At 31.8% G+C, this 13,861-nt stretch overlaps 1 protein-coding gene across 9 annotated transcripts in view; it reads right to left on the bottom strand.

The window, feature by feature from the left end:
* The window catches only part of NBEA (neurobeachin), a 680,995-nt gene that overhangs the window by 593,017 nt on the left and 74,117 nt on the right, over positions 1 to 13,861 (bottom strand). For all 9 annotated transcript variants that reach the window (XM_064586204.1, XM_054506303.2, XM_064586203.1 and 6 more), the window contains exons 2-4: positions 10,013 to 10,244; positions 6,107 to 6,207; positions 5,771 to 5,866 (exon numbers count right to left, since the gene is read on the bottom strand). In XM_064586204.1, coding sequence (XP_064442274.1) covers positions 5,771 to 5,866; positions 6,107 to 6,207; positions 10,013 to 10,244 — 429 coding nt within the window. The remainder of the gene's footprint in view (positions 1 to 5,770; positions 5,867 to 6,106; positions 6,208 to 10,012; positions 10,245 to 13,861) is intronic.

The raw sequence follows: 13,861 nt of genomic DNA on the forward strand, positions 1-13,861 counted from the left end.
TAGACTTATCCCCAGCCAATGGCCTTAGCACTTTCTGTATCACCAGTTTCAACATCCAGTCCACTAGACCCTAAATTAGAACTTAAAGATTGCATTAAACTAACAGAGGAAAGAATTTGAGCCAAGCTGCCCTTCAAGTTTTCTAGACCTACTCTTCCACCAAGAAAAAGACAGGTAGTCCAAGAAATCATTTGTTATCCCCACAGTAGGACTGAAAGAGCCCTAAATCACATACAGTTGCAAACACTAGTGAACAAATTACAATGGAAAAAAAGTCTTACAAAAGAAAAATCTAACCTTGAGTGATAATGAAATAATACTAGTCTTTGGTCTTGCTACAACTGGTACCAAATACGAACCTGAGAGGCTCTAGAATAGCCTTTTCCTTGGTTTCATTGTGGACTTCCAATAACTCCATGGATAAATAAGGATCTTTATATTATGGCCAATCTCTTCAACAAGATAGTTACCTTTACTGAAAGATATTCTCTTAAATTTAGTATATAACAGCTAGACTAAATGTTTTAGGGATCTAAAATTGCCCATTTCTAGATGGTACTCCTCAATCTTTGGCTCCTACTTCTATACCAACCAAAGCCTTCTATACAGTATATACCGTATCTCCAGACTTTCCCTACTCTTTTTAGCTAATGCATACATCCTCCTTTAGTCAATGCACAAAAGCTAACTTTGTATAGTACTGCCATGTATGTGAAACCCAAGCACATTTACAGCCAAACCATTTGTGCCCTATCTCAACACTCATTTCCTAGATTCCTTACATATCCATCTGATCCCATGGTGTTAATGGCATAACCTTTGGGATACCTTTGTGATTTTGGATTTAAGCTGTTTTTACTCTTCTTCCATATCTCCTTCTAAAATATTCTGGTACCCACACTGGATGTTCCTCACTGTGTCCAATGAGTCCACAGGACTCCAAAATCTATATCCTTCACTGTCCCCTAATCCAACGGACTCCAAAATGTATGCTCCTATTTAATGTGCAAAAGAAAGAATTCTGATGTTTAGATGGAATGCTTTCAGTAAACTATTTCAGTGAATTAGAAGAATTCACTATTTCCTAAATTAAGCGGATTCATGAAACATACGACTATCATGAAAGGCAAATCTAAATGGTATATCCATAAAGGTCACAGATCACATAAAATGTCATACATTTGCCATTCACCTTTACATAAACCACTCTATAGAATTCTATTGCAAACTGCTCATATGAAGGCAGCATAGCTCACAGAAAAGCACCTCCACAGGATAAAATATAATTCAGAAGGCCTACTATATATGGTTTTTTCAGAGGGAAAGTAAGCAGTGTCATAATTTTAGTGATCCAAAGGCACTGCTATCAACAGTGGTCCAGACAGTATGTACCCTCTTGTTACTATCATGCTCATCCAGAGATAAATTATCACAAACACTGTAATGGAAAGGATTTTAAAATCAGCTCCTATATGAATTTTTCAGTAGTTCAATAGCAGAGATAACACACCTGGAAATAAGCCAATGTGTTACTAAAAAACAAAACAAAACAAAACAAAACACTGAACTTAAGGTCAGGCAAATTTTAGTTCAGGCTATGACTCTGCCTTATGACCCTGAACAATGTTACACTGTTGAGGCTCTTTCCACAACTAATTTAACAGCAACACTATCATTTATATTATATATAACTTCTATGACTCAAATGAAATAACAATTGTAAAAGTTCTAGTTCCTTCTTTGCTTCATCTCCTATGTAGACTATATTGCTAATTAATACTACCCTTCATGAAAATGAGTGATAGGGGAAAACCAAGAAAGGAGGAGTAGATAGTGTAAGTCCATCAAAATCCCCTGAACGAAAACAATTCATACATACACCAATAACAACATATAAGTAAAATCTCTCTATGTGTGTGCATGCATGTGTGTGTAAAATGCATTACATATTGATAAAAAATATTCACAGATTTCTGGTAAATGGATCAAATGTCTAAAAACAGGATGACTTGCAACCCTACTGAGGCAATTCAAACCATTTATTAAAACAGTTTTAACACTCTGTTTTAGCTAATTTTGTTAATTCCACCAATAAGACAGTAACTTGTTGATATTTCTGCCAAAACACTTGGCTCTTCTTTCTCACCCTGTAAGTGATATCTACTAGATGTCAGATCAATAAAAGTTTTATAAAATATATTAAAATCTATGTATGTATGCAAAGAGAACTATTACATAAATCTGAGAAAACCAGTATCTTCTTAGGGACAGTGACAGTGTTTTCTCTGCTAAGTACCACCATGTGCATTTGATATGTGTTCCACCCTAACAATCTGATATGTAAAATTATTAACTTTCATCTGGAAAGAGATTTTTAACTTTCCTATTTTTGTTTCACAATTTTGTTACAATGGAAAATTATAACTTTAAAAAAAAGGTTAGTAACAAAATATTAAGGGAAAAAATAAAATTAGGGGAATGGTTGATGAAATGAGAGACTACAGGGATGCTTATGCACTAATAATAACCAAAAAGCAAGAAATATTTACATGATGTTTTATAACTTATATAGTACTTAAATATTAATTAGTATATTATTTCATTATATATAGGCTTACAGTAACACTCTTCCATGAGAAAGTACTAATATTTTACATGAAAGTAAGCCAAGAAATATTAAGGGACTAGTCCTCCACAGTAATGAAGTAGAGGATTCAGAAATCAAAACCAGTTCTTCTAGTCAAAAGTTATACATACTCTCTGCAATGGTACAATGTTAGATAAAAATAATGAAATCAAGCAGACTGAGAAAGTAAGTTCTTTGAAAAGAACAACAAAATGGATAAACTTCCAGCTAGATTAATCAGGAAAAAATCCAGTATCAAGAATGAAAGAGGAGGGGTGCCTGGGTGGCTCAGTATTTAAGCGTCTGCCTTCGGCTCAGGTCGTGATCCCAGGGTCCTGAGCTTGAGCCCCACATTGAGCCCCACATCGGGCTCCCTGCTCCGCGGGGAAGCCTGCTTCTCCCTCTTCTACTCCCCCTGCTTGTGTTCCCTCTCTTGCTATGTCTCTCTCTGTCAAATAAATAAATAAAATCTTAAAAAAAAAAAAAAATGAAAAAAAGAATGAAAGAGGAGGCATCACTAAATATCCTACAGACATTAAAAGGATAGAAGGGGTATGATGATAAACTTATACAAATATATTCAACAACTTAGATTAACTGGACAAATTACTTGGAAGAAACAAACTACCAAAGCTCACTCAAAAGGAAATAGAAACCTCCCTATATCCATTCAAGAAATTAAGTTCATAGTTAAAACCTTCCCACAAAGAAAACTCCAGGCCCAAATAGCTACAATAGTGAATTCTAACATACATTCAAGAATAAGTAATATCAATTCTACATAAACTCTTTAATAGAAAGAATTAAATAGTTCCAAACTCATCATATGAGGATTACTCTATCACCAAAACCAAAAAAGATATTATAGAAAAAGAAAACTACACCCCCAAATCATTCATAAAAATAACTGCAAAACTTCTTAGCATTATATTAGCAAATCAAATCCAGTGTTGGATGAAAAGGTTAAAACATAGCGACCAACTAGTTTTTACCCCAGGAACACAAAGGTTGGTTTAACACTGAAATATCAATCATTGTAATTTACTACATTAATAAAGATTAAGAAGAAAAACCGTATTTTCACTTCAATAAAATCAGAAAAAGCATTAGACAGAATTCAACAGTAATATCAACATGTTGATGATTAAAAAACCTCCTAGTACATAGGAACAGAAACAAAAGATACTTAAGACTTTATGTTAAAAACTGCAAAACACTGAAAAATCATAGAAAACTAAATAAAGGAAGAGATATACTTCATTTATGAACTGGAAGACTCAATAATATTCTCTCCAAATTATTCTATATATTTAACACAATACAATCTAAATCACAGTAAGCATTTTACAAAATTTGACAAGTTTACTCACATGTATTGAAATGTTATCTAGAATAGCCAAAATTATTTTAAAATGAAGAACAAAGTTGGAGTACTTACACAGTCTGACTTCAAGAACTACTTACTATACAGCTACGAAAATAAAGACAATCTGACATTGGCATAAATATGAGCAGAAACAGAGGACAAAGGAACCAAACACAGAGATCAGAAACAAATCCACACAAACACAGCCACATAGTTTTCAAGAAAGGTGCCAAGATAATCCAAAATGTTAAAGGACTGTCTCTTTAACAAATGGTTATGAAACAATTCAATATTCATATGCAAAACAAACAAAACTTTAACCTCCAACCTTCCCTCATATCATATTTTAAAAATTCACATAAAGAGAATCATAGACCTAAATATAAGAGCTAAAACAAAAGAGCTCTTAGTAGAAAGCATAAGAAAAAAATGTTGTGACCTTGGTTTATATTGATTTCTTAGATTACAACAGCATATGCCATAAAAAAAGTTTAATTGTACTTCATCAAAATTAAGATCTGTTTGCTTTAAGAAATACTGTTAAGAAAGTAAAAGCCAGATTGCGAAAAAATATTTGATAATTATCCATGTGACATTAAATTATACTCCAAATACATAATGAACTCTTAAGATAATAAAACTTTTTTTTTAACTGAATAAAGATTTGAACACAAATATCACAAAAGATGTAAAAACAACCAATAAACACATGAAAAACCACTCAATAGCATCAGTCATTAGGGCAATACAAAATTATAACTACAATGAGTACCATTATATAACCATTTAAATGCCTCAAATTAAAAAGATGGACATTATCCAGAATGCAGATCAACTGGGATTCTCATACACTGTTAAGGAGAATGCAAAATTTTCCACTATGGAAAGTAATCTGCCTGTTTCTCATGAAATGAAGTACACACTTAGCATAAAACCCAGCAATTACACTCATGTTTTTACTTACAAGATGAGAAAACATGCCCACAGAAGATCTATGTTCAAATGATCACAGCAGTTTTATTTACAATAGCCAAAACTGAAAACTCAAATAGTGAGTTGGATAAACTGGTAAATGAATAAACTGTGGCACTTCCATAAAATGTAACACAACTCAGAATAAAAAGGAACAGAATAAACTACTGGTAAGCTACAACATGGGCAACCTCAAAAGCATTACTGTAAACAAAACAAGACGAAACCAGAGAGGGAGACAAACCATAAGAGACTCAATCTCAGAAAACAAACTGAGGGTTGCTGGAGGGGATGGGGGTCGGAGGGATGGGGTGGCTGGGTGATGGACATTGGGGAGGGTATGTACTATAGTGAGTACTGTGAATTGTGTAAGACGGATGAATCACAGACCTGTACCCCTGAAACAAATAATACATTATATGTTAATAAAAAATTAAAAACTTAAATAAATAAATAAAAATCTGAAAAAAAAAGCATTAAGGTAAGTGAAAGAAGGCTGACAGAAAAGATTACATATTGTATGATTTTATTTATATGAAATTCTAGAAAAGGCAAAATCATAAAAACACAAAATAAATCGGAGGTTGCAAGGGACAGGGGCTGGGGAGAGGGGACTGGTTTCAAAGAGACACAAGGGAACTTTAGGAAGTGATGGAATTGTTCAAAATCATGACTGTGGTGGTAATTATGAACTTAAAACTCATCAAATTGTACTTTTAAATGGGTGAATTTTATGTGAATTATACCTTAACAGAGCTGAATTAAAAATAAATAAATAAAAATAAACACATGTATTTAAAACTTACCGCAGCACTACAACCAGGGAAATTGAAAAAAGTATCAGGACCATGTCTTTGCGGCATCTGATTAAGAACTGATAATAATTTTACAGCATGTCTTGGCTAAGGAAACAAGAAAAAGAAATGTCACTGTACAAATTTAGCAAAAATACCTAATCTATCATGTTAGACACTGGACTGTTTTCTAACTAGAAAGAAATTAATTTTACATCATTTACTAAACTCTTTAAGGAGAACAATTTCCATTACAAATTCAAGTTTATAGCTCTCTAGAGACAAACTGTGGAACATTAAGTATTAATGCACTAATACTGAATACTGTTCCCTCTGACCACAGCTTACCCAGATTCCACTTTCTCCTCGAAGCATGCTGAACAAAAGCTTCAACTCCTTGACAGTGATGCTGTAGCTGGCAAGAACCCCCAACATATCAACTAGAAGATCTTCAAAGGAAAATAAAGTTATTCTGAACTCTAGTCATGAGCTTCCATCTGTCAAGGTAATACACTTTTTGAAAGAACAAAAGTTATCAATTCTCATTTCTACATACATATTTATCTAAATGTCCTCATGAATAGTCATTCTAATTAACAATTTTTAGGTCCTCAGATAGCCAAAAACATTGTATTCAAATTTTAGGATTTTTCCCCATCAGATTTACCATTACAATTAAGTTTCCATAGCAAATATATAAAATAGATTCCCAGAATACACATACACACATACACCTGCTATATTCAGGGAAAGGAAAGCAAAAATACGCAAAGGTACAATGATTTAACATTGTAAATTGGTTATTTTCAAATAAAAAAGTGAGAGTTGACCATATTTTATTTTAGAATTATCTATTCTTAATAAAATATATTCTTGAAATATTTCTTGCCCCATTAACAATAATTTTGAGCACTTACTCCTTGCCTGGCATTATTCCAAGTGGTTTACAATTATTAAGTACACAAATCCTCATAACAAGCCTATGAAGTACTATTATTAGCCACTTCCTAAAATGAGGAAAGTGAGACATAAATAACCTAATCACCTTGCCCAAGAACACACTCTACTAAGTGGCAGGGTCAGGATTAAAACCTAGGCAGTATGGCTCCAGAGCCCTCTCTGTTACCTACTAGTCTCTAAATCAAAGTCTGACTTAACCATATTACCAGTGATATCCATTCTGTTCATGTGTTTATGTGCATATGAGACACACCAGCTCACCAGATAATAGGAAAATTATACATTTAATCTCTTGTCCTTGATTTCTTTCTCATCTAGACATTATGAGTAGTACCTCTATCAATCGTTCTTTGTAAGAAATTACACATCTAAATATTTATACTTTTCTCGATTTCTAAAGCACTTCATAAGGATTAAAGATACTACGCAAATTATTACAATCAATACACATATACACTAGAAATAATTTATCATCAATTAATTTAAAAAGTGAGTTAGGATAAGTTCAAATAATTAGTTACTGATGTATAATATATATTATCCAATATCACAAATTAATAACTAGAATTTGAGACTTTAAAAATATTTATTATGTATCTATTTCAAAATAGAAATTTATTTTTTTTTAAAGATTTTATTTATTTATTTGAGAGAGAGAGAATGATAGAGAGAGCACATGAGGGGGGGAGGGTCAGAGGGAGAAGCAGGCTCCCTGCTTGGAGCAGGGAGCCCGATGCGGGACTCGATCCAGGGACTCCAGGATCATGACCTGAGCCGAAGGCAGTCGCTTAACCAACTGAGCCACCCAGGCGCCCCTCAAAATAGAAATTTAATATAGTTATTTTCATCAATAAATAATTGAGTAATCTTACTTAATGCCACAATAAGTAAGCAATCCCTATGATTAAATTGTGACTATTGATATGCCATTTTTGAGATCTTTTAATGAAATAAAATGTTTCATCATTCAATAAAAAAGCTTATAGTTACTACAAATAAGTCAGAATATCTTTTTTTTTTTAAGAAAAAATTCTAGTCAGTAATTAGAAATCAAGCACCTTAAAACCCTAAATTAATAGGAAGCAGTTTCAAGCAATTAGCTGCAATGGCAAATTCATAGATTCCTTAAACATTTACCTAAAAATAATTTTCTAAAAAATTAAACTTATTTTTCCAAACCTTTATCTCATCTTATATGTGTGTCACAAAAAGTAATCTATTAAATTTGTATTTAATTACAGAGTTATTAAAATTTCATATTTATTATACATATAACATAACCAAGTAGCTCAGTTTGATTTTATTATAACAGGCGTTTTTTTTCTGGACAAAATTTTTAAAGAAGAAAAAATACTCAGACTATAAAATTCTCTTATCAATTTAGTATAGATGTTTAACTACCTTCTAGTAATACCTACACATTAGTAAATGAAAAGTACCTCTTTGAACTTAACATCCTATAAGTATTCAGAGTGAAAACTTAGTAGTGTTTTTTGGTGCTTCATTAGTATGTTATCTAAATTTTACTTTCTCTACTGAAAAGTAAGGTAGAGGTATTTTTCTGACATTTATTCAATGATAAAATAACAAAAAGTGAAAGTTTTGTGTTAGCAGTATTATTATTATTGAGAAGCAAAGATAAGAGAATTAAGGAGCTTTATATAATAGAAAACATGAACATAAGAACTTTTGCAGTACTAATCAAGCTTACTATTATATCTCAAAGCTCATGAATTATGTACCAGTAAACTACTATGTAGGTGACTGTGGCTCATTTTCTAAAGTACACTTTATAAAGTGGTAGCCACTTTATTTCAAAAAACAAACAAGCAAACAAAAAACTTGAGGGACTAAACCAAGATATGAGGACTCAAAGATCACATGATGTTCTATACAACATGTAAGCACCAAACATATAAGCTTATGCAAATAAATTCCTGTTAAACAACGCTAGAATTTACAGAATGGTTTACAGATGGTACATATCATCATTAAAATGATGTTTTAAATCTGAATTTCATTTTTCATCAAGTTAATCACTAGTAACCAATATAGGGAATGCTAAATCACTCTAGAGATAGATGTCACCTTGAAAGCAATTAGAAATGATTTTAATATACTCTATTAGAAAAAAATGTTTAAATATTGTTTAAAAGACATTCATCTTTAACTTATTCTTCACTCCATTATTTCTTAATGTTTTGTTCTACTAATATTAAAATTAATCATGCATAAGTCCAAAATATGATAGAGGATTCTTTGGTGTCCAAACTACTTGTAAGGATCAGGTATGGTATTGTGAGGAGTCATATTAGCACTTTTAAAATTATGAAAACCCTTTTGTATCAGAAGAGACTTATGCTGAAGATTCATGGCTTAAAAGAATCAACATTTTAAACTCTAAACTTATTTTCTGGGAATAGTGTTGCTCTGGGACCATCTTTGAAAACATTTCTACTGAGGTGCATCTAACAACAAAAGAGAATGAACTTGCAGGGAGATAAAGGATTGGCAATGAATAATCACAGATTTCAAAGTTATTTGAAGTAACATATAACAAGCACAAAAGTTAGTATTTTTATCTTGAAATTCCAAGCAAATTTTATGTTCTATTCTAGATCTGTTTATTTTAATACAAAAGTTTCTCTAAAAAATATCAAAGTAAAATGGACACCTCCTAAAAATTCAACACGCCTATCCTAAGGATATTAGTTCTTCCTGTCATAGTTCCATATATGCCAAACTGAAAATCATGGAGCTCGAAGAAGTTGGTAAAGTGCTCATTATACAGACTTGTAATACATATTGTGAAATTTTAATTATGTAAAGTTTAACTAAGTACTATGTAAAAAGGTACTGTTTATTTTTCTGATAGATTTTGTGGTTATTTATTCCATGTAATTGAGATTTTCTAAAACCTGGAAAAGCAAAATCAGTAATTATGTTTGTCTAATAAAGAAGAAAGTGTCTTCCAATCTTCAAGTTTTCCCTTAATATACAGGGCAAATTTTCCATACATTTCTACTATTTTATTTTTATTTATTTATTTTTTTATTATGTTATGTTAATCCCCATACATTACATCATTAGGTTTTTGATGTAGTGTTCCACGATTCATTGTTCGCGTATAACACCCAGTGCTCCATGCAGAACGTGCCCTCTTTAATACCCATCACCAGGCTATTTTAAATCAAGTTAGCTCCAACAAATTTATATTACCAAAAGAATATAAAGAAAAGTACGTGAATCTTTATAAACATTTAACGTATATTATCCTGTCAGATAACCTCATACCTGCTATCATGTCATCTACAGCACTCATTTTCAGCAATACTTGTTCAATTAGCCCAACTTCTGTGCTAGTCTGTAAATTCCGAACACTTTTTCGTAAAATGGCTGTAAACATGCTCCATATTTCTGCTTGACATGTTACATCACAGTGCTCCAAAAGCTCTGTCATGCATGTTATACTCTCAGCATCCTGGATAATAAAGTTCATCTCCAAGTCAAATTCTCCGCCAACCAGCTGAAAAGAAACAAAAAGAAACAATAACTAATGATAACATGAGTGATTATTTATAACAATAAAATAAAAATAATAAAATAATTCAAATAGCAGGACAGCATAGCTACTCTAAAAAATCTCAAGTCTTCTAGTCTAAAACTACCTTTGATAAAAATTTAAAAGCCACAGATTAAGGGTGCTGTAAGAATGAAAACTAGCAAAGTCTAGTTTTTTAAAAATGGAAAAAGTAATTTCAAATCAAACAGAGCAAAATGGTGCATGGGACTACTGGATAGGATTGAGGACAAATTACTATAAAAAAGAATTTGGCTCCAAAAACTGATAATCATTAGAAAATGCAGAATTCGCTAAGGATAAAGTTTAAGACATGAAGTTCATTTTCTTTTGTGATATTACCAGACTGACAAATGAGATGTAACAGAAAAGAAACAAAGGGCCTAATCTCCATGTACAGAAGATAAAGAAACATGAAACTGATACTAGCAAACTTATAGTAAAAGTTGAAATGATAGAATCAATGTTTAAAAATGTTTAAGAGAAATATAGCTAGTATCTTGTAATACTTTACTTTAAAAAATGTGAATTGATATACAAAGATGATTTAGTAGCAATGTATTTGACTTGTGACATTATATCAAGTGAGTCAAAAGTATTACTGTTCTCTATATCTTAAGAGTTTGGTTTTGTTTGTTCCATTTGTTTTTTTGTTTTGTTTTGTTTGTTTGAATATTTCACATCTGTCTTTAGTTGCCAGAGAGGAGGTGGGCAGGGAGATGGGCAAAATACATAAGGGGGATTGAGAGGTACAAACTTCCAGTTATAAAATAAATAAGTCATGGAAATGAATAGTACAATAGTCAATAGCCAATAATATTGTCATAACGTTGCATGGTTACAACAGATGGTGACAACATGTGTGGTGAGCATTGAGTAATGCACAGAACTGTCGAATCACTATGTTGAACACCTGCAATTAATATAACATTGTGTGTCAACTTCAATAATAAATTTAAATATAAATTTAAAAAGTATTACTGTCCCTCCCAAATGCTACTTTAAGTACAATGATAGACAAATACACATAGAATAAAAGATATAATGATATTCTTATTCTCTATTGATCAAATCACATATGATGTATTAATTATATTGTTATAAGTACCATTCTTAAGAAGAACATTGAAAAACTAGATATTTTTCTGGTCTAAAGAACAGAAAATTTAGGAAGACAATAATAGCCATATACAAAATACGTGATAAATCTGAAGCCATACATGCATTATTCATTCATTCAATAAATATTTTATTTATTAAAGACTAGAAATTACTGTTCTAGGAACTAGGGATATATCTGTGGACAAGAAAAAGCCCATGCACTAACAGTGTTAAGTTCCAGAAATAAAGATGTGTGTGTGTGTGTTAGAGTGTGTATATATATATACGTATATATATATACTCTAACTTATCCCCCCAAAAGTTGAAATTGGTTCATAAGTTACAGAAAGCATAAAAGAAGATATAAACTGTAAGTAGTTAGGAAAATGGAAATAAAGGAAAAATAAGATTAGGGACAGATAGGTACCAGAAATTAGGTTCAAGAAGTAGAATTTTTTATCAAAGAAAAATGTTCATTAATAAGGGTAGATAACCACATGCTCCGGAGAAATATGATTAATCTTAATAATAATAATAATAATACCATCAGGTAAACTTATATGCCATTTAGTACTATTCTAAGGACTTTTCATATATTAAATAATTTAATTCTCAAGCAACAACTTATGAGAAAGGACCTATTATTTTCATTTTACAGATAAGGAAGAATTGGCACAGAAAATTTAATTTGGAAAAGATCACAAAACTAGTAGATAGATGATCCAGGATCAAAACCCAGTAAGTCTGTCTTCACACAAGTCCATACAAGCAATAAAATCTCATTTAAGAACATTTTTAAAATCTTTTGAAATTTAAGAATTTGAAAACAAAATACTCTCAAATTTTAAAATTATATTCTGTATTTTTTTTAAAGATTCATTCATTTATTTATTTATTTATTTATTTATTTATTTATTTGAGAGAGAGAGAGAATGAGAGACAGAGAGCATGAGAGGGAGGAGGGTCAGAGGGAGAAGCAGACTCCCTGCCGAGCAGGGAGCCTGATGCGGGACTCGATCCCGGGACTCCAGGATCATGACCTGAGCCGAAGGCAGTCGCTTAACAACTGAGCCACCCAGGCGCCCTATATTCTGTATTTTTTTCTTTAACAGCTCCAAAACTCAACTTATGAGAAACTAGCCCTCATCCTAACTTCTGACCTTTTTTTTTTTTTTTTTTTTTTACTGACCTAGATAGATATTCTCGGGTTAAAGCCTGGTTTTACTTCTGTGTATGAAACAACTTCAACTCCTCCTACTATTTCTGTCTTATTAACAAAAATAGCTACTAGAATGGTTAAGAGATTTAAGACTTCCTGGATCAGATTTTAGCTGTACCACTCGCTGTGTGACCTTAATGACTCTACTTCCCTAAGTCTCAGTTACTTCATCTAAATATGGGAATAAAATTTCCTATCTAACAGTGTTGTAGTTATGAGGATTAAATAAAGTAATGAGAAAGTAGGCACTTAGGAACAAAGCCATATAGCTAGTATTCAGTTAAGGTTAGCTACTACCAGTTCTCTTATGACCTCAACTCTGAGCTAAAAAAAAAAATGTAGTCATCTGATCACATATGCCTGAAGTACCATGAAACAGCTAGCTTAAGCCTTCTGTTTCCAGCAAATGTTAAACTATGTGGATCATGTACTCTCTTAGATATTAATTGTAGATCTATGAGAACCAACTCAAACATCTTTTTACCATAGCATGGTCTTATCAAAGAACTGCTTACTTTTCCACTATTATATGTCCAATTGACTTGGGTCACTACTCTAAATCGTGTAGACCAGTGGTTAGTAACTCAGAAGAGGTGCTCTAAAAGGGAATATATAGAAGGGAAACAAACAAACAAACAAAAAAACACATTTGAAAATCAATGATGTGGACATTGCCTGACTGAACTAATAGAAGTAAATACTTAGGTTTAAGCCTATGAGCCTCTAAATAAATGTGTGTAAGAATTAGTATATACTAAAATGGGAGAGCACTGAAGAATTTTTTAGACTAATCTCCTTAATGAATTTTAAGTGCTTCCATAGAGTCTGGCATAACCAACAACCATTATGTAATGCGTAAATAACAGAGATGGGCTCAGTGGGAAGGAAAAAAAATAGTCTGCTTTTAAAGGAATCAACAATTAATATGTGTAATTCTAACAATCAGGCTCTGTTATGGGAAGCTCACAGTTCCATCTTTCACAGTTAAAAAACAATGCTCCTTTCTATATATCATTTAATTACAAGAGTACAATTTGGATCTCTGATTTCTTTGCCAGAAGCTGTAAAAATATTTATTGTAGATGTTGTAAAGTGGGCCTGTATTTTCAGATGGTCTTTCTAACCTTTACTATAATTTTTAATACTTTAGTGTTAATAAGGCTAAATGCTTACAAAACTATCATTCCAAGATTAGAGAAATATTTATTCCCTACTTACAAATGAGTGGTTCAATATTTACCAA

Source organism: Mirounga angustirostris, unplaced genomic scaffold (assembly GCF_029215605.1).
Source record: "Mirounga angustirostris isolate CCGP_5_RB_7025 unplaced genomic scaffold, mMirAng1.0.hap1 SCAF_3, whole genome shotgun sequence".
Taxonomy (NCBI): domain Eukaryota; kingdom Metazoa; phylum Chordata; class Mammalia; order Carnivora; family Phocidae; genus Mirounga; species Mirounga angustirostris.